We start from the raw sequence: 22,540 nt of genomic DNA on the forward strand, positions 1-22,540 counted from the left end.
AGGAGAATGGAGCCGGGCTCTTCTCGGTGATGCCAAACGACAGGACAAGGGGCAATGGGTGCAAGATGGAGCATAGGAAGTTCCACATTAACATAAGGAAAAACTTTTTCACTGTGAGGGTGAAATAGCACTGGAACAGGCTGCCCAGAGAGGTTGTGGAGTCTCCTTCTCTGGAGACATTCAAAACCCACCTGGATGCGTTACTGTGTGATCTACTCTAGGTGGTCCTGCTCTGGCAGAGGGGTTAGACTAGATGATCTTTCGAGGTCCCTTCCAACCCCTAATATTCTGTGATTCTATAATTCCGTGAAATGCGTGCTGGAGAGCTTTCTGTCATTGGTGGTGCTTATTTTACTTCCCCAAAGTAATAGCAGCTTCCGATTTGGAATTACAGGGCTACATGGATATATCATGGCATCCACTGACGAAACAGTCTTCTTTAGTTGAGGAGTAAAAATGTGAAGAAAGGTTGTTCATTTGATTTAAAAAATGTCAGAATAAGAAGTCACTGAAGCAGATTATAAATTGTAAGGAGCTGTGCCATTTTACTGTCCTGGCTGCCAAGTATTCTTTTCTTCCTCAGACATGCCCTCATTTTCTGCCCTCTTGAGTCCTGGCAGATACATTTGGATATGTGCAACTGCCACCTCTATTCTTAACACCTTTCCAAGGCATGAGTAAGGTTAAGCTTTTCATAGAAAAGCAAATGGATGGGGACTTTAGCTGATGACAGCAGCTAACTGGAGTACAAAAGGGCATACCAGCAGGCAGAAGTAAGGTGAAAGGTATGGGGAAAGGAGATGCCCTCAACAGACCAGGAGGATATGATTTTTGAGTATGTAGGCTCTGAGTTGCAGTGATGGATGAGCTTTGGCAAGGGAGGAAAAGAGCAGGGGAATTTAGATCAGAAAGCTTTCGGTTGGAGGATTAGGTTGTGGAAGGATTAGGGTGGGATGGTAGAGAGGTGATTGGAAGGAATACAGAATTTTGGCATGGACTTGAAGTCTCAGGGATAACAAGGGTTTAAGGAAAAGAGTAGTTGAGAACTCTGGTTTAGGATGCTTTGAGTTTACTGGGAAGTATTGGATTTTGAATTTATGAGATGGAAGTAATGAAGACCTTCTGATGGGAAAAAACATTAGTTAAGATACATAGGACCTAGGCTACAGAGGTCTGTAAAATTTAGTTCTTAAAATGTGTCCTCAGCCCTCCTCTAACCAAGACACTAATTTGCAATTCACCCACACAGCATTTCTTCTGATTTCCTGTATCACACCCCCTTTTTCGTTTGGAAGTGTGCTTATTAACAGGACAGAAGACTTCTGAATTAAATCCCCTGAAGCCTCAATGTTAAAGGAAGGAAGTTGCACGAATGCAAGATCAGGCTGTAAGCCCCTCACAAAAATTTCAGAAAGCATTATTACAGAAGGTCACTGGAAGGTGTCAGAGTCTTGTATGCCATCATTCTTACAGTAAGCAGAGTAGAAGCTTTTGGTTTGGTATCTATAGCAATATCATACACAACATAGTCACAGAACCTATGAATAGGTTCTCAGTACATCATTTTAACAGAAATGTGTGTATAAAGATTTTGAGCATACTAAAGCAAACTATGTTTTGGATTTGCAGCTTAAAAATAAAAGCATCTTCTAAAGGCTTCCTTATCTTCAAAGAATATCAGAAAGGAGAGAGGCAACAGTTCACTTATGGGGAGGAGGTCTAGGAGACTGGAATTCTGAGAGCATTGAAACAATAAACTCTACTGAGATAACTGAGAAAGTAACATTCAGCATTGTATCTTCTTACACATATTTATTCATATTAAAATTCAAATTTAATTTTAAATAGTTTGTGATCTTCTCATATTTCCTTTTACCAAATATCAAATTTTGGCTTTAATGACTAAATGGTATATTCATAGAAACATAACCTTTCACACAAATACTCCAATATTTGTGAACTATGGAGATTTAACAATCAATTCCAAGTTTACTTTCTACTGACTGGAAATTTTACAGTTGGTCCCATCAGCTGCACAAGGTACGTAGTATACTATCTCATCCTTGACTGAATGATGTTCTTAGCAAACAGGAGCCTGTAGACTGTATATATTTTTCAAGTAAGAAATGTAAATTTTATGTTGTGTCACCTGTGTAACTATGTAAGTGACAACAAATAGGTTGTAAATTGTGAATCCAGTTCTTTCCTTTCTTGCATTTTTGTACCTGTTCTGTTTGAGTTATATCCGTTTTGCACATGAGAAGATCAGTATGCATAGCAGTAAGGGTTTGGGTCATGTACGTATTTTATTTGCAATTTTTTTTCAGTTTACAATTCAAACAAGTATCAGATAAGGAATTATTTGCGGAAGAATTTTATGAATGGTTTCAGCTAAAGCACAAGAAGCTCAGCAATTAAATCAGAATTTGCTGAATGTGTATTAACCTGCAATTACTTGATCTGTCTACTCACTGCTGTAAGAGTGAATTGAAAAATAGTGGTAATATAATTTTTCAAGTGGGTGTTCTGTGAGTTATGTAATGTATAGCATCTCTGTCTAGCCACAAACCTCCCATAATTAGGAGTGGGAAAGTACTGCAGGGTTTATTTCCCTCATACTTAGGAAATATAGGATGTCTGCCAGGGAACTGACATACAATATGTGCATAATGCGTTACATTTAATTCCCCGATCTAAAATCTGTGTGCGTGTGTTTTGTCTTTTCTTTTTTTAATGTTTGTTTCCCTTTTGTCTCCAACCTTGTGTAGAATATTCAGTTCTTTTCCAGGTAGTTTTCTTTTCTCTGTTTAATGTTGTGGCTCCTCTTCTCTCTCCCCTTTTAATTTTCTACTGCCCATGCATGTACTCTCAACTTTAGTATATTGTGCCCTTCAGTTGCTCTCTCTCCTCTGTTTTCTTCTCCTTCCTCTTCTCCCATTCTTAGCTATTTATTCCAATGTGCTTTTCATGGGCTCTGCAGTCCCTCTTGCTACTTATATTTAGAGATGCACAATATTTAAGGACAAAGGGTCATTACATCATGAAGTATACATATATACAATTAAATATTTTGCACTCCTATCTACTTATACCTTGCTCAAAGCATTTCTTTTAGAAGGACATTCTGTCTTGATCTGAGAACATTAAGAATAGAACACCTTTCCCTTTCCCTGGTGGTTTCTTCTTGTAGTTAATCACCCTCATTGTTAAAAATGTGTACCTTATTTTCACTTGGAATTTGTCTGGCTGCAGCCCTGTTCTTGTTACATCTTTCTTTGCTAAGACAAAGACCCCATGGATATCTGATACATCATCTGTATTTCAGTACTTGGACATTATATTTAAGTGGCTTCTTAAGTATGTTTTTGATAGGCAACAAATTGAGATCTGTAAGGCCACTGAATAATTTCTAATTTTCTGTGCCCTCTCTGTGATTTCATCATTCTTTGATAAAGACTAATTCTAGATCTCTAGTTAGCAATCCAGTACTGGTCTTATTAATGCAGCATGGTTGTGGTTTTTGTTGTGGCCCAGATTAGTTTTTGGGACTATTTGGATGAATTTTACTGTAGTAGTTTCTAATTGGAATTAAAAAGAATATGTATTGTGGGCCTTAGAAAATTAAATCAAGGAGTATATGAAAATTAAATCATGGGCTATAGCTTGTCTGCAGACTATCAGTCCCCTATGCCTGCTGTCTTACAGCTTAGGTGCTTTTGCTTCCCTTTTCCTTTTGACTGTGGTAGAAAATTAATTGCTCAAATGGCCCACTATTATAACATATTTCTGTTCTACAAGTATTATCAGCTCTTTGTAAGAGAGGAAAGCAATACAGAAAAGAGACTCAATCAGGAACATAAGAAGCAGTCACTGCCAAGATTGGTGCCAGAACAGTTCCTAAACGACACTACTGTTGCTGATATTGATCTATTCCTCTTTGTCGTGAGAGATCACAGGTGTTCTTCATTTTAAAGATAGTCAGCAGTGTGTTGACTGCAAAGCTCTTCATACAATAAAGCTCTTAAAGCTTTGTTTTAGTGTTAAAATCTTGACTTACCTAATGCATTTACTGGAAGTAGGGACAGATGAAAGTACCTACCCTGAGTTCACTGTTCTATGCAATTTGATATGCAGAGGAGGCAAGAAGAGGGTGTATACAGATTAAATGACATACCTATCTTCACTCTTCTTCTTAAAATAATTTCTTCATCAAAATCTTATGCCCAAGACATAAGCAAGCGTAAAAGCTCAGGAAGGGAAATATCCTTCCCCTTAGTCACAGTCAGGCACTGTTTATAAAAAGAGTCAGACTGTCATCACTGTCATGACCTAGAGTTTAAAAATGCCTGACAGGCATCTGAAACAAATGTGAGCTTCCTCTGAAGGGTGAATGAATGGCTGGTTTAGTGTTTTCTGACAGCCTCTTAAAACCCTCTCCACATGTGAGTGGACATCATTCCCCTTGGGCATGCACAGTTAAACCTCAATACACTGTCAGTGCAAGTCACTTTGTCGAGGGACAGAAGTAGTGGGTGGAGTTTCACAATAGGATGTAGCTAGTACAGAGAACAGTCCTTGTAGGTAAAAAAAATCTTGTTCTAAATTAAGGCTGTAGTGTGCAAGAGGGACAGAGTCAACAATTATCAAAGCTATGGAGCTCTGAATTCATGATACCAATTGGCTATCTTTTTCTGCCTTGTAGAATGCAATTCCATATATAAACACCCAAAATAACTATAAATGAAATAGCTTTCAGGAGCTGTTTGTAGAAAAACACCATCTCGCCTGTAGACCAGAGACAGTCCAGCTGTGACAGCACACAAGTCCGTATTTACTAAAAAGCAAACATTAGCTGATGTGGAATTTTCTATTAATGTGACTATGCCACTTCCAGTACCCAACCTAACTTGTTGAAGGTGCTCTCAGATCCTGATTTCATGAAGATTTAACCCAGATTCACTTCATGTTAGCCAATATCAGAATCTGGCTGTATACATCCGTTGTCTAACGCACATTCTCTGCAACCATTTACTAGAGTAGCACCAGATGATAAAGAATATGTCCTTGGCAAAGCATGTAGACTGGGGGAGGAAATGAAATAGTCTGAGTCTGATCCCATACAGGACTTTATACTCAAATGAAAACAGCATTGGTTGTTGTGAGGAATAGCAAATGAGTGCTTGTAAAAAAAAAAGATATATATGCCTATATAAAGAGGTAGCTTCAGCTGAGTTACATCCAATTTATGTAAATGTATGTAACAGTAGGATTAAATCTAATGAAACTGCATTGGTCAGAAATTATCTAACAGACTCTGTTTCTGTTGCGCTTGATCTATGATTTATTCCTTAAAGCAGTCCATGGGGTTGTATTTTATGCTGGGCAGATATTGTTTAAGAAATAGGATTCTTTTTATAGTTCTTGGACTCAAAAATGGAAATAGAGCACTTGCCTGTGTTACATTTGCCTGTTTCTGGCTTCAGCTAAGGAGTTACTAATGCAATAAGGAACTGTATTTCAGGTATGGATACTACTAAGTTACTCATCTGTTGCAAACCTTGTGTATCAACTTTTTGTGTAAAACCAAACCAAGATTAAAGTTTCTTTTACCTTTGCATGCTGTACTAATACACACAATGTATGTTATTTATCAATATTTTCTGTATCAGAATTACGGATACTTTGGACTAGAACATGATGGAGCAAACTCGAGACTAATAAAAATAGCTTTTACAGAAGCGAAGTCCTCATCTGCTATTGCCTTGTATGTGTGAAGAAAAAAAGCATAAAAGAATAATGTTCAAAGCATCTTAGCTGTTGTTCTATCAACAAGTTTATGTATCTTCCTGAGCACTTTTAGCAGAGGCATTCGTTTTCAAACTATCAAAACGTCAAACTATCAAAGCAAGTTTCCAACGTGTTTTTCAATAAAACTCAATTAGTAATAAAAGTTATCAAAATAACACTGTAATTATGGTCCATACGCAGGGAGTTAAAAAAATTATTTTTAAGACTAAAGATTATGTCTTGTTCAAATACAAAACAAACATGAGGTCATATGAAAGAAAGAGGTCTGAATATTGAGTCAAATCACAATAAATTTTGGTCTGTAAAGGAAATTGAAATAATGCTTTACTAGAGGTTTTAAATACTTTTTAAAAAACTAATATCTTCGTATTATAATTTTAGACACAGATGCGGTGCTTTTTTTTAGCCAGGATATCAAAAAAGAGAATGTAAGTTACATCTATACTGTAGTGTGCCTGCTAAGAAGACCCCACTGAGTGTTCCCAGTTTTAGGAAAACTGCAAGGGCAATAACAGTGTCTATCAAAAGAGTAAAACATACTGTACCTGTCCACACTAAGGGCACAGAGATTAAGGACTGTGATTCCCACCGATGCCTTCTGTATAAAGGGAAGGAATTTGCAAAGAAACTGTCCAAATTCAGAATCTCCAAAAGGCCACTTCTGAGCAAGGAGCTAAAGAGAAGATATAAAATAATCAGAATATTTAAACAGTAACTTAGCAAGTACACAAAAATTGTAATTATTTCTTGTCTTAGACACAGTTATTGTAACCTTGAATTCTCCATACCTCAAGCATATCCTTAGTACTGAGTGAATCTGGGAAGTAACTGCTATTATAGAAGCACAGAGGATGAAAGTTTAAACTTAGGTGTTGACCTGATAGTAACTTGCATTGTTAAAAGATTTTTTTTTTATTGTGCTGCAGCCACCAGTACTGAATAATGAAAATCTAACTCAACCCTGTCATAAATGGTTGCAATTACCATGTCCTAGAACCAGGCAGTCAAAGCATAACTCACAGTTCATAATGAGATACCTCAGAGCCAAATTCTCATGCTGCACGCAAGTAGATTCTTGTCATTGTAAATGTACCACTGTGTAACTCATGACAACACTCACTGCCAGATACTTAAGTGTGTGGAGAAAATATTGTGCATACATAATTTGTTCCATATTATGTCTTAAAGGACTAGCATTGTACATACATGTGGGCTGTACTACAAGGCAACAGAAAAACATCCATTTGGAAAGATTTGAATGAATGGCTGGGGTTTAGATTAGTATTTTCAAGGAGGCATTTATGTTACAAATATGAATACATTGATTCATGTGAATAGGTGTGAATAATTGGCATGTAAACAGTAATCTTTCTAGCTGTAACTCTTAAAGATTTAAACAAGTATACCTACAAAATACAGGATACAAAATTATTCACGATAGTCAAATTTGCAACTGACTGCAAAGTCACAGAAGATCTTCCTTTACTGGATGCCTGGCAGTAAAATGTCAGATTACATTCAATTGTAAGTGAATGTAATAAGTGAAAAATTATAAAATCCGTACAAAGCACTGAGCTCTAACTTGGCTGATTCCATTCACGAAAGGGATCTTACAGTCACCATGAATAGTTCTTTTGAAAAACAAAGTCACTAAACCTTCTCACCAGAAGGGGAAGGGTCATTCTTGCACTACTGTTTTTTTTTTTTAATCTTTTTGTTAGTCTTTGCTACTGAGCCTTTGTCAGGGGTAGGATACTGAATAAGAGATAAGATGAGTTCTTTGTGTGATATAGCCCAGCAGTTCTTATGCTTTTATCAACTTCTGGTAAAGTGGTTGTGTAATAGAAAGCATTAGATTTGAAATGAAAATATCAAGTGCTTGAGCCAGGTATGTAACTTTGTCAACATCCTAGTGGATGTTGTATCCCCTGTATAAACAGGGGGCACGTTTTTGAAGGCAGTAGTACTAATTGTCTTACTAGATAAGTAGTTACTACTACTGTGCAGTCATTGGATTTATATTAAGCTTTACTGAACAAAGGCCAGAACGCACACTATTTTGATAGTACCAGCTAAATTTGGAGATGTTTTTATTTGCCTCAGAGGAATACAGCAAATGATACCCTATGGAGTAACAATAAGCCAAACCCAAGCTTCTGAAAGCTTCTAAAACCTAATTTTGCTAAAATTTTGAAGATGGTCAGATCCAGACCTGGGACTGTTTTATGGAACTAAAATAGATTTAAGCTTCACAACAGTTTTATTTTCAAGTGCATGAGATGGAGATAAACTGGTGGCACAACAAGCGTTTCCAATAAATACTGTATGTGTGATGTGCCACAGTCTGGCTGTCCCTGGGCAAGAGCATGAAATGGAAAAGAGAGAACAAGGAACCATACTTGCGTATGCACAAATGTGCAAGGACTGATGGTGTCACATTCTGCATGCAAAAATTAGTTGTGTTCTTTCCATGATAAACACCATCTATGAATCATATATTTTTAACATTTTTATAGCTAAAACTGAACAAAGATTATACTGTTTGGAATTTGATTGAATTAATAGAAATTTGAATTGTTGTTTTCATAGTTTACTTTCTTGCAGACCTGTTCTACCAGGCCGTCTTCATACTTGGGCAGGCATCTTTGCTTACAGTCAGTTCACGTTTTGAGAGTTATCTATCTTTGCAACCACAAGGACTAGAAGATTTTTTCCAGTGGAAGCTTAGGCTCTGGAACACACTCATCTAATACGAGTGGGTGGATTCTGTCTGCAGAATTAGAAAAACAAATACTGGTTGTAGATCAGGGCTGTCGTATTGAAAGTGAACATTTTATTTCTAGTTAAATTACTGTTAAATCAAAACATACTTTAATAATCACTACCTTTAACAATATAAATATTAACTATGGGGTGTTAAAATTCACATCTGTCTTTATCTCTATTAAGGTGGGAGTTACCTTTCTGATTTTTCACAGCATGAAATTTTCAGAACACTTTGCTGTACAGTACAGGATGTTTATCACTGAATGGCAAATTTGAGGAATTCATCTTCTATTTGTAGTCAGTCCTGATCTGTCTTTTTCACATCCCTTCTTTTTTATAGCCATTCATCACAATGCTAAATTACTTGTGCTTCATACATCCCGAATAATATCTCGAAAGTGCTGGAAGCAGTAATGTACTACATGCTGCCTGTGTCTCTCTAGGACCATATTCATATTGTCATTTGCTTACTTGTATTTCAAGACAGATTTTAGCACAGATTTCAGCTAACTAGGTGTTAATACTATGAAGCAAATTTATGTGTATGACTGCTCATTTAATAGGAGAGGTGTGATCTGTTAGACATTATATTTTTTACTGGATTATTTTTTCTCTTCAGATGAATATTAAAATGAGATTTCTCAATATAAGCTATAGGATCAGTCCAAGTTTGTCTACTCCCTGTTTCCTGAGAGCATTAGAATATCATATAAATATGGTTCTGTTTGCTCCCATTCTCTTACTGTATGTTGTTGTGTGTTACCTGGCATATTGAGAACTCCTGTCTTCTTCAAGGAGAACTAAGTATCTTATTTACCATCAAGACCACTGAGCACCTTTGCAATGGTATTCCAGTTCAGAACAATCATAGTTGGTGAAAGCAAATGCCCTTTGTGCTGGAAGGCTAGGGAGTGGATCACTAGGTCTGGTGATTTAACGATCGTCAGGACCTTCAGTAACAAAAGTTATGAGATTATACCTGCGAGCTGGTGATTGGTTGCTCTGATTTTATCTGTATTTATAGACTGAATGAAATACATTGAAAGCTCCAGCAGAATTCTTTTCTAGATAGACTTGCAACTTTATAACAAATGTTTGCAGGACATAGTTTTGCCTTTTGCCTAGAACTCTTGCATGAGGCTTCATTTTGTGTCAGGGCTGCAGAAAAAATGTTGGAAAAAAAAGGGGTGATCTGTATCCATGGTAATTCTCCAACCAGTTGTAGTCACATGAAATTTCAGCTCCAGACTCTTGTCTGGTTTTGGGTAAAATCAGAATAGTTTTCAGGCACCACTGGGTGAAGGCTAAATTATGGCACTACCAGGGAAAAGAGGCCCTAGCAGACTTTCATTAATCCCCTGTACCAGTCAGAGCACTAAAACCGATTTATCATTATAGATTACACTTTAAAAGGCAACTGAAAGATAGTCACCTATTCATTTGTGTGCACTGTGGCTGTGGCCTATACCCATCAATGGAAATGAACAAGCACTTTGTAGTGACTGTGAAACTCTGTTACTACAAGGCAAATATTAGCTTCAAAAAGAAAAGTGTTGTACTTGAAAAAGGTTCACTAACTCATTACTCCTCATAGAGAACCTTTATCATGGTTCTAGCATGTGCACATCTTCCCCACACCCCAGGAAGCTCTCCTTTTTTAAGATTAAAAGTATTTTATTCCTTTTGTTTCTTACACTTTTCCACTAACTGAAGTAACATCAGTACCGAATCATTAGACATTCTTTTCAAGTTGATTTTAATCAAAATCACTGGGATCAGAATTATTTGATTTCCAAGATTAACTTTGCAATAATTTCCGTGGGTATACTCCCATTATCATTCTGCATCAGATATGCATTCATTACTTCCCCTTGGATCAGGTGCCAGTTTTTTCTTCAGAAGGTATTTTTAGTTGGCAAATCTGATCTTGTCTTTGATTTTACTGATTTTACATCAAAACAAGTCCATCGCCCTCTGTTCTGCCCTATCAGAAACTTCTAGAGGGAAAAAACACATTTATTTTGTACAAAAAAAAATGGACCTAGGAATTTAATTGAATTAGTCCTGATTTACCTAGGTACAATATAAGAACTAGGAGTACTGGCTTTGCTTTTCCAGTGCTTTTGCATGTTTTAATTTCGAAACAAAATTAATATAAAATTTTAGTAGGTTACATTTTCTCTCAAGGCACAGGGACAGAAGGAATTAGTCTGATTATTCCAACTTGTATCACAGTTCTACGTCAGCTGGTCAAATGGATTGTGCTTTTGCAAACCCACTCATGAAATCTCTGAGGTTTCAAAATAAGACATGTGGTAAAGGAAATGCACTTTTCCCCTTATGCGTTCGCAACTTAGGAGTATTTCTTACAGTTCAACTGTGGTGCAATTACTGATCAAGAAAAGGGTGTAGTCAACAGCATATTTTAATACTGAAATCAGAAACCGAGATTTCAAGGTTCTACTTTCGGTCTTAAAAAACCTCAGCAAAGTGACCAGACAACCGCAGCTTCCTTGTGCATCCCCCCTTCTCTGCTGCTTTATATGGCCTCTCTGCCCTGACGCTGCAGCTTGAAACAAACAAGACAGCAGTGCTGAGAACATTCCTTTGCAATGATTTTTAAATGTCACTCAGTTGATTTTATTCTACTGCTGTTGCTATTTTCTAACTCCCGTTAATATGCTAGTTGTTGTACAAAACATAGATAAAGTCTCACTGTGCCTCCCAAGCAATTTATATATAGTCTAAAAGAGAGAATGTTATAATCCAACCACATGAGTATTCACCAGTACATGCTCATGTGCATCCACAGTGTTTATCTAATACAAGGCTGATATCGTGTGTTTACAGGCAGATGATGACCCTGGAGCTCAGCCCAAAATAGATGGACTGGGTTAGGTGCTGGATATGAACTGGCTCTGAGTTGCCCTGTAAAAACTGCTTCAGTTCAACAACTATATGTCAGGAGATCCTCTCTCTCTGCCACATGGCACTGAGGGTGAAAGCAAAGCTTTCATACCTGCCCTTTCCTGCTCTGATATCACCCCAGTGCTCTAGAGCCTTCCTTTTCCTGTATCCACTTGGGACCATTGTTGTGCCGACACACAAGATCTGTTTCCCAGAAACTGAACTGTGTTCATACAGATGATGCTTGCCCCTCAGGCTGCCCCCACGCAGGGTACTCTCCTGAGTTCCGTGGCATTTAAGTGTTCAGTGATACTGATGTAACAGCTCTGGCACAACCCTGGCAGTCACAGTTTCTGCTCTGTCTTTGGCAGGACAAATAGAAATACCTTCTTTATTCCATGACCTCTGTTACACTTGTACAGTATTGGAAAAACAGACCAAACCAGCAGATTTCTCTTCCTATGGACAATGTCTGGTTGTATAAATGACCAGCATGTCCTAACTGTGGTGTGGGAGTTACAAAACCAGTGTATTCTGGGGTGATTTCCTTTCCTTGCAACATAGACCAGAATGAAAGACAAGAGAAATTCCTCTGTTTTTTGTCAGATCAGCACATTTGTGGGTTTTTTCCTTTGTGGGTTTTTTGTTTTTTGGGTTTTTTTTGTTGTTGTTTTTCTTTAGGCTAGTTTCCTCTAGGAGACATTGAGCTGTGTCAGTAAAGCTCTGTCTTAAATTGTTTTCTACAATGATGTATGCCCTTGTCTGCTTCAAGAACCTGCTGTTCTGGTTGGAATCTGCATGAAATCTAACTGTACACAGAAATGTCCAAGGTTTATACCACTGAGTTGACTGCATTAAGTGACAAAAGGTGATGATTCTGACTGATGCATTCCTCCTGTCTCTTATCTGTAAGACTGGTTAGTTAGGAAGAAGGGTGCATTGAGTGTCCTGCTTGTGGTGTTTTAGTTGTGGTATTTTGATTCAGTGACTCAACTGGGATCCTTCTGTCCCAATGAAAATTCAGAGGACAAGAATTCACTGCATGTTCTTAAACCTTTCTCTTCTTCCTACAACCCATATATCCAAGAAAGAATTACATTGCAGGACAATCCTCACCCATTTCTTGCTTGGGACCCACAGACTGTTGTTCATATGTAACTGAGCTGTGCTCCACCACTTTGCTGGGAAAAGGGAGAGCTGTAAGGGTGAAGGAGAGAGAACACAGCCTGTCTCAAGGTATTTCTTCCCTTCCCACTGCTGGAGTGAAAAGCCTCAACTTTGGGAAGGACACAGAGGAAAAAGGAAAAGTAGAGGAAAACAAAGAACAAGGCTAACCTTTATAATGCAGGCCACAAGAGCAATATTGACTATACCATGGTGACATGATAGTTCGGGCTTCTGCTAGCTTTGGTATCACTTGGTTTTTCCCTTATGCTTAGATTCATGATACTGTCACAGTAGAGAAGGCACACTGTATCTCTTCAACTGTTCTTTGCAGGAAATACTTTCGTAATTTTGCTACAACCAAGAACCATCTTTTTCCACTTTGGGTGGATAGAAGACTGACTGTGTTTTTTTTCTGGAGGGAAGAAAGGTTATGCAGGGATGCATGAGAACCAACAAACACATGTTTTTCCTCTTAATTGCCCTACCACAGCTTTTTCTGCTATTTTATTCATCTTTGCACAGCTAAGTAAAGGTGGAGGTAGCAGAGGATCTCATGCCGTTTCATGAATGCCCACAGTCCTTTTCTCATGCTTAGGCAGCTATGGAAGGGAATGTATAGTTTTCACACAAAAGAAAATAGATTATACTTCAAGAGATCCTGAAAGGTAAGAAAACAAGTGCCCTGTTTTTGAACCAGAACATTCTGTCTCAATTAACTGGTAAAAAAAAAAAAAATCCTACATTTTATGTTCTTGTTAAAATGTTTATATTTGTTACAAAAATCTACTTAGCAGTAAAGCATTCCTAACAACTCTAGACATCTCTCCTGTGGTATTTTGCTGTTTACAAAGTAGGATTAGTTTCTATTTTGTCGCTCCGTGGTGTTGGGTAACTTCCCATCCTTTTAGGAAGATTGTTTCTCAAGATGTGCTGCTCTTCTTCAGGGACATGATCTGCAAGGTGTGCTTGTGTACATGGTGATTTGTTGAAAAGAATTTTTTCAATCCCTGGGCAAATATTGTTTTTTTTATTCTTCCAGCTGTGTTGTCTTTTGTGTGTTGCTAAAGAGAGTAATAGGATTACTGAGAAACTACTGCAGAACTGGTAAACCCTGGATACACATAATCCAAACAATTCCTTGTTATCAGTAGAGTTCAGCTGATTGAAAAATAAAGGGAGCTAACATACTAAAATATTCTGTTAAACCTAGAGTCTCTAGGTACTGTACAGTATTACAAATCCACAGAACAAGGTGGGCATGAGGTATGAAACTGAAGATGAGGGAGGAGCTGCCTGTGCATTGAAAGGAACATATATGCTGCCCCCAAAAAGGACAGCCATTAGTTGAAGCCAGAGTGGATCTTGGTTCCAATGGTTTAATTGTCACCCCTGCTTATGTATAAGATGAAATATGTCAGTAAAGGTAATCATATATGCCAAATAATTTGGAATTAAGAAGGGATTGGTCTAACACTTACGCATTTTCTCTGATGTTGAAAAATGTCCATGACTAGAAATGCCTCAGCTAAGTCTTCCTTTACTGAAGACAAAATGTCTGAAGATGTTTGCTCACTGTCAGCTACCTTTTATATTTAGACTCACAATGTTCTAGGTGTACTGCTCAGATTTAGATGCTGTTGCAACTAAGCTAAGCATGAATACCAATTTACTAACAAAAAAGCTTGGTTTGTTAAAGAAAACATCATCTTCTTGAGCTGTTGGAGCAGTGAATACACTTGCTTGTTTTGTGGGTACATGTCTTTCACTTTATACCAGTGAAATAATTTGGAAAATGTTTCTTACATTTCAAGAAACAGGCTGGTATGCTTCATCTACTTCTTTATAAACTAATGGTTTAAGGAGTTAAGATATTAAGATGTAAGGCAATATAATTTATGTCAATCCTGTGTAGGTCAGTTTTCAATAAATAGCACTCATTTAAACATTTTTGTCTAAATTGCATAAAAATGGAAGCAGAGACAGCTCAGGACTTCCCAATAACATAGTTAAAACTGCATTTTGCCATTCCAAACGCAAAAGCCTTGGCCTGTAGTGTTTCTAGGTCCCTGAGCTCAGGAAAGAGCTATGGACAGCTTTTTCTGTGGAGAGCACCTGTTATTCCTGCTGTTCTCTGCTAAACTTTAGCCAGTGACAGCAGCAGAAGCAGCCGTAACAGCTGCAGTTTCCAGGGCTAGCGCAGCCAAGGGAATAGCGGTGCTATGGATATTGTGCTGATGCCTATGCATAGCCTTAGAAAACTGTCTAGTTTCTTTATGGAAAGCAGTCCTTTGGGGAAGTTTTTGTGCATTGCATCCAAACTTGGCTTATTTGCTACAAATACACATAAGAGTGATGAGTAATGCATGTGATGCAGCAGCTTTCAGCTATGTGCTACACCACCTGATACTAGAAAAGGAGGTATGAAACATGTCTCTTCTTCAGTGCCTTAACCCTACCTCTACAGCAGCATAAAACATTAAAGTTTTATTTCCCAGCCTTCTTTTCACTGCAAAGAAGTAATTCTTACTCATTTGGAGGCTTTAGGCTTTGACATCTTGAATGTCTGAGCTGGGTATGTTTTGGGTAAAGAGGAAACTATTTAGGTCCAGGTGCTATAAATGTGTGATTGAAGATGAAATGTCTTAGTTCAGTCTGTTAAGGCTGGATTTATAACTGGCACCTTTCCTGTGAAACTCAATTTGTTACTATTTTTAACATTGATTTGATACTACAAGTGGATATTCTAGTGGTAGTTAAGTGTAATGGGGCTTTAATACATCCAGAATATCTTCAAAGTAGGCTAGTGAATATTACTCACATCTCAATCCGTTTAACAAATTGCCAAGAGGAATCCACTATATAATTACAGTAATTGGAGAAAGTAAGGGGTAATTTTGGAGCCTACTGTACTGTGAAGAAAGGATAAAAATATCAAACACCTGTGACCATACCTTTAGCTGGCATAAGTTAGATAATTTCTTTTTTCTTTTCCCCAGCATCACATCTTTGTTAATTGTCTAAATGCATAACAGAATGATGGACTCGATTCTCCTGGGACCTTACATTTTCAATTATTATAATCTTACAGCTACTTCTTTCTAAGGATTTGTAAAATGGATCTGAATATCAGTAACATTATCTACTTCTCTTTTGAAGGTAGTTTCAAAATAGTTAAGGCTACCTTATGTTTCATGATAGTGATTGTACCTACTTCCGATATTACATTGTAATTACATAGTATTAGACATTTTGTTCTATATGATGTGGCCATCTTACTGTACTATTGGTTACTTTAATATGCAGGTGAATGCTTGTTTACGCTAATTCTCATTTCAGAGCTGTTTTGTCCTCCTGAAAATGAAGATCTGACCTATAGGGTATTAAGTGTTTGACACCATTTGTTATATATTAAACCACTGATACATGGTTCAGTGTATCTGAAGCTAAAAGAATCTTTAAAATAGAAGTTCAGAATTAAGTGTGTAAAATACTTTAAAATTTAAACTTTAAAACAAAAATAAAACCACTTTAATATTTTTCCTTAAAAGACTATCACTTCCCCTTTCCAATTATGATATTTCCAGTAGACACACTTCGTACTGTCACTCAACAAGAGGAGATAAACAAAGTGCTAGATATTTTAGGGTCCCTAGTCATGCAAACAGGAATGCCATTTAGCAAACTTTAACATCAGCTACTAATGTAAGCAGACATATTACTGAATGTTTTATATGAAAAATAGGCTATAAATAAGAAATTCTATTCTTATCAGAAGTACTAGAGCTCTCTTATAAGTGCTATAAACATTTCCCTGTATCAGAATACATGCAGCTAACCTTATACAAGGTTGTATATGGTAATTTTTAAGCACTCAAGGCTCAAGGACTCAAAAATCTGCTAAGAGCTAGAATTATGCTTGTAAACGCAATTCTAATTCTGCCTGCTTATATGTGGGAATTGACATACTTTGATGTCAAGGTCCTGAAGTTTTATTCATAGCCTTTATTTATCAGATGCTTCTCTGCAGTACAAAAATAAATTTTTATATAGGCTAAGGTAATTTCATTTGTACAAAGATACTCAGCTCATCATATAAGATATAGCAAGGCAAGTGAACCCACAGAATGCCAAAGAAGTGAGAAAAAATAGAAAAAATCAATTGCAAACTAATAAAGGGAATGTAAAAAAAATATTGTTTGTTACTTTTAACTAACCTTCTAAAGACTTTTCAGAAGACCATCAAAAGGCAATTCTGAAAGGCAAAATTAATTCCAGATTTATATTCCTCTTTGTGAAGATGCAGCAGAGCTCTTGAAAGGTTAGAAAAAAATCTATAACAAAAATACCTGTTCTTTCCCAGACTCAGCTCTAAAAAAAAACACATGCCATTTTTCCTAGAAATTTCTTATCAGAAATACCACAAGAAGTAAGAACAATGCCTTAGCAATTATCTGTAAAGACATCAGGATAATTTACCAGGGAGGAAACTGTAATGCATCATGGGAGATGCAGTCCCAGCTATGAGTCCAGTTTGCTAAGAATAATGAAAACATGCAGAACCCCAATCCCATGTCCCATTAGGCATCCACACAGCTATGGAAGACAGGTGAATCTCAAATCAGGCAGAGGTTAATCTTTCTCATCAACTTGTTAATCCAAAATACTCTACAGATATCTGCTATCTTATCAACAAATTGATTATGTAATTTTCCATGTGGAATATTGAAAAGTGGAAACTAGAATTTCCATTAAATCACATGCATTATTACTAACAGTCTTCACCCTAGTTTTAAATTCATATTATATTAAAACAAAAGAAAGTTAAAAGACCTATCTAATTTATACTACTGGAAGATCACAACCAGGTCTGCATTTTGCCATAGAAACAGGCCCCTGTACAAATGTAATGTGTGCACATATATATATTTTCAATCCATTAATGAATTCAAATTTCTATGGTCTTGTCCTATCAATACCTGTGTTATAATGCAAGTCAGTACTTATGATTTCAATATATAGATATAAAATACGTCTTTTCAATTCACCCTTTAATTTCAAAATCCAATTTGAAACCACAGGACACTAGTTATAAAGTTCTGCATTAAAATGTTTTGTTTAAAATGCATGTAAATAAAAGTTAAGTCTCGAGTCTTTAAGGGCCAAAATTGTGGGGAATGTTTTTTTTTCATTATATTACTTCATGTTTTATTTACTAACAGAAATGTTTTTACTGAGAAAAGAAAGAAAAATTGTAATATCTTACCAGCTATGCTCTGTATACAATCCACAGAGACACAGATAGACACTTACAAAATTCTTTGATGATTTTCTAAGGTAAGTTAATATCAGTGAGATATATTAAAAAGAAGACTCAATTCCGTTCATCCAAGCCTGTCCTGGAATTATGCAAGTTACATTAGTAAACATATATTGCATCAGGAAAGGCACTGCTTTATGGCTTTGTTTAATTAAAATGGAAAATAAGAAAACTGGGATAGGATAACTTTATATCAGATTAAAGAAATGCTGAGGATCCTTTTCATACTTTGACAAATCCAGATTAAATTTAATGTTGCAAACATGTTCTGTGATATAATTGATTTTACTAACTCTGGAATAATTTTGAGAATTTGCTATTAATTAATATTAAATTAAAACCTTAACGCTCAACTTAACTGGCATAATCTCAGTTCACAAAGACATAACACGAAGCCTGCAGATCACAGAGAGTATTTTCTGTAAAAACAAGAAGTAAGGATAGGCTGTTCCGAAAATAGCAACTAGTGCAATGCTGTATGTCTATCAAGGAGGAGAACAGATTATAAAAAGTCTTCCCTCATAAATTCTTTTGCTAGCTATAGTAGCTATAATAAATGAAGAGTTCCTGTGAAATGCCCAAGGCCACACTGTGGTTAAGAGCTAAGAGCTACATCACCTTTAAAAGGAGATATAGTTTTTCTTTATGAAGATGAGACCTGAGAGCAAGATTTTTGTTGTAGAACAAAAAGAAGTTGTAATTTTTCTTGAGTGGAATATTCCTTGACAAAAGAGCACTACTTAGACAGAGAAGTAACCATGGAGAACAGATAGTGTACTTGTAAGGAAACTGCAATTAGAATGTATTGTTGTTGCATCCTACCTTGTACACAATGATAGGAATATCAATGACAATATAGATAAGGTCTCCTAGTGCCAGACTGGCTATCAGTGCATTTGGGCCATTCCTCATACACTTGTTCTGGTAAATGATCCTCAGCAGAGTTGCATTCCCAACCATTCCAACGATGAAAATAGCACAAGATACCACTGTGTTAATGTATTTAAAAGTTTCAGCAATCTTAGTCTGCTGGGAGCATTTGACAGTTTGGTTGGACACCAGGGGCTGTCTGGTGGTGAGGAGTATGCTGGATTCCATCCCTGAGAAAGTGGAAAGGTGGTTTCCCAAGTCACTCCGATTGGCAGCATATCTGTCAGAGCTGTCACTGAGGACAAATCCTGGAACCAGCAGCAGCAAGGAAACTCTTAAACACAAGGCTTCCATCCTGAAGTCCCAAAAGGTCAAATTCAGTGAGACAGGGTTTTTTCAGTATTTCAGTGAGATACTTCGCACTTCTTCACCTGCAGAGAGAAACAATAAGCAAAAACAACAACAACAAAAAAAAAACAAAAAAGAAAGAAACACAGAATCAATACAACAGGTAGACTAACACAGCCTGTTTCTCACTTAGGAATGGTGTTTGAATGTACAGTCTCTACAGCACATACGTATAAACAACTGTTTACAATCACTGTGCTACTCTGAAATCTAGATTACTCGCATTAACTGTCTGACAAAAGGCAAACACACAAAAAAATCCATAAGTAATTGATAGTTTATGCAAATGAGATCCCACAAACCCTGTTAGTTTGAGACAGAATTTGTATATGAATGGATAAAATATGGTGGATGAAGTTGTTTCAAAATACAGCCTTGGAAGAAAAGTGTACCAGCAAAAGAGGCCTTGGAGACTGCTGAATGATATTTTAGCTAAAATTAGAAGTTATTAGTTTTTCTTTGAAGAAGTAAGGGAATAGCACTGGATAATTATTAAAGGCAGTATATTTGTTAATTTTCTGAGTATTTTTGCTATATGAGGCTTTATATTATTTTTCTCTGACTTTATAATTACCTGGATTTCAAATGAAGACTGAAAATACAAGTAATTCAAATCAAATCTTGGATCACATCCAAAGTCCCTAAATATTAGGAGGAAGATGTTTATAGTCTCAGAGTAGACTTCTGGCCAGGAAAAGCCCTCCAAACTTTATGTGTCATTTGGTTCCTGAATGTCATTGCAGTTCATCTTCAGTACTTAGACACGGCAAAGCTAATTATAAAAAATTCTAAGCTCCTTTAAGGATAAAAAATGCTTTGTTTAATATTCTAAGCAACAACTCATGACATTTCCAGATAGGAAAGGAAACGTCATAACGTTCTGTCCCAGTAGTTAAGGCTGCCTATGTGTAACCACCAGAGCTGGTTCCCTGCCACAGGGTGTATAGGTACTACACCTCCAGTGAAACTAAGGAGGCCACTCAAATCCATTTCCTTGAAGCCTCAGTTTAATTTAAGACAAAGAGTTTTTTACAAGGCTCATATCTGTAAAGCAAGACAAAGTGCTGCAGCGTTGCCAAAAGAAAAGTAGAAAGTAAAGTGTTTATAACTTTCTGATTTCTAGGGACTCACATGAAGGACTTGGGAGGATCCTTTTAAATAAATGAATCCTAATTTCATTCCCTATGGGGCTATTAAGTCAGAGTTTATAGCAAGAAATTTACCAGAGAAAGAATGTGGGAGACATTTACTGGTAGGACTTATGGAGGAAGCCACAGTATAAATATTTACTACTATTACCCTCTTCTGTTGTGTGTGGTCTGTAGCAGTGTGTGTGTACCTATATAGAGCAGCAAATGCAACATTAACTGGAGTATTCCTGTCTGGCGTGTAGAGTGCTATCCCCCACAGACCAGGCATCCACAGTTACAGTCTTCTATATTGGTGTATTTGAGATGAGGATCTGACCAACTGTGAGTTACTGTGCACTCGATTTTAAAGTTAATATATACTAAATAGTAAACCCTTCCTTATTAAATGCTGGTTATGATGGTATCTCAGGCAGTTAGCAACAGTTTGCGTGATGTAAGTGCGTTCATTTTAGGTTTCTAAATCATATCAGAAACAACAGACATATTTGACTGTAACTCTTTTCAGGCAAGTTTTAATACTTTTATTATTTACTATGACTATGGTTCCCCAATTTATAAATGGAAAACCAGAATCACCGATGATTCAAGTGACTTTCCCAGATTCATGCTTGCCCAAGTAAATGTGATACAGCTATGAACAGAACCCACAGCCCCATGCTTTAGTGGTTATATTAGTATCATCCTTATTTGATGACATTTTCTTGCAAAAATTTGATGTATCTATCATACGAACATGGCGGTAGCATGGCGATCATGCAGCCAGCATGCAAAGCTAGGAACAAAATTGCCAATTACCATCTCTTCCCTCTCCTGGAAGAGACTTTTCCATAAGAAGCAAAACTAGAGAAATTTTAATATAATAATTTCTAAGGACATTTTCTTACAGATTCCTGACAGTCCTTCCTTCCTCTGTGCCTATTTTCAAAGCATTTCCACTGTTACAGAATATAACATGCGAACTGCCTCGTATAAGTAACATAGGAGCACCCATAATAACTTTTTGTAACAACGTAATCCAGTGTTCTCCTTCGTCTGAAGGTGATCTGAATACCTGGAGCATGTGAGGTTGTCGTGTTAACCTGGAGGCCACATGCATGTGCTGTGCCTCTGCTCCTACAGCACTGCAGAAGCGGCCGCAGATGCAGAGAACAAAACTCCGCACTGGCCCGGGGTATCAAGCCAGAAAAATTCCCATGCCGAGACTCACAAGAAGAGACCGTACTATTGGAAACGAAGTCAGTCAAATATTAAAGACGAGCTAAAACTTTAACAGTGATTAACCTGCCCAAAGGGCAGCTGAGGTGTAAAGGGGAGCGAACGAAGCTAAGCAGGGCACGGGAGCGCTGGGAGAAGCCCTGCCGGCCAGGCGAGCTCCCCTCGGTTGCCTCCCTCCCACCCCAGCGCAGGCAGTGGCCGCTCGTTGCTGGCGGGGTAACTGCCTCCTGGCTCTTCCTCGGACACAAAAGAAAACGTTCTTGGCTTGTAACGCTGCCGAAAGGTCAGTTCCAACAGGCACCTGGCAAATCAGTGCCACCTCCCCTGCAGCCGCCTCTGTACTGTTAAACTTTACCGAATAATAGTTACCCCGAGCTGCCTGGTGCCTGTCTCTCGGTCTCTCTCTCCCCTCCTCACACACACCCGCCGGGAGGTGCACCAGCGTCACCCGAGCAGCCTCCGGAGCGCTATGGCGAAGCGCTGGAAGCGCCCCGGGCTCGGGCCGGGCGCTCCCCGGGCGCGGGCGGTGGGTCCCGCCGGGCCCCGCCGGCACCGGGCCGCGCTCTCACTCACCCCCGCCGCGCCTCCTCCGCCGGGCTCATGCTGCGGCCGCTGCCGCCGCCGCTGAGAATTTCCTCCGAGTGGCTTTTCCTGGGCTAGTCCTCCCCGATCCTCCTGCCCGCGTTGACTGGGTGGGATTCAAAATCTCCACCTACGCTACATCAGTAAAAGAGAGAGACAGACTGAAGAAGTCGGAGCGTCCCCTCTTTTCTGCCCCCTCCCCCAATTAAAACAAACCTCCAGCCCAAACTGAGCCCCTGCCAATGTTAAACACAAAGGCTGCCTCCCGGGCACAGGGGAACACTGAGCTCTTTAACTGTTTCCTCGCTGAAATTCAGCTGAACTACTTTGCTGGACTCATTTAAGCAAC

The 22,540-nt window shown here is 37.9% G+C and overlaps 1 protein-coding gene across 2 annotated transcripts in view; it reads right to left on the reverse strand.

Annotated features, from left to right (window-relative positions):
* EDNRA (endothelin receptor type A) overlaps positions 1-19,189 on the reverse strand; it is a 30,434-nt gene extending 11,245 nt beyond the window's left edge. The window contains exons 1-2 of one of the 2 annotated variants that reach the window (XM_086464056.1): positions 18,788-19,189; positions 6,354-6,481 (exon numbers count right to left, since the gene is read on the reverse strand). In XM_086464056.1, coding sequence (XP_086320182.1) covers positions 6,354-6,481; positions 18,788-19,189 — 530 coding nt within the window. The remainder of the gene's footprint in view (positions 1-6,353; positions 6,482-18,787) is intronic. The other variant, XM_086464057.1, reaches the window with a different exon arrangement.
* Positions 19,190-22,540: the final 3,351 nt, after the last annotated feature.

This window comes from Leptosomus discolor, chromosome 4 (genome assembly GCF_034619465.1).
Source record: "Leptosomus discolor isolate bLepDis1 chromosome 4, bLepDis1.hap2, whole genome shotgun sequence".
In the NCBI taxonomy this organism is placed as follows: Eukaryota; Metazoa; Chordata; class Aves; order Leptosomiformes; family Leptosomidae; genus Leptosomus; species Leptosomus discolor.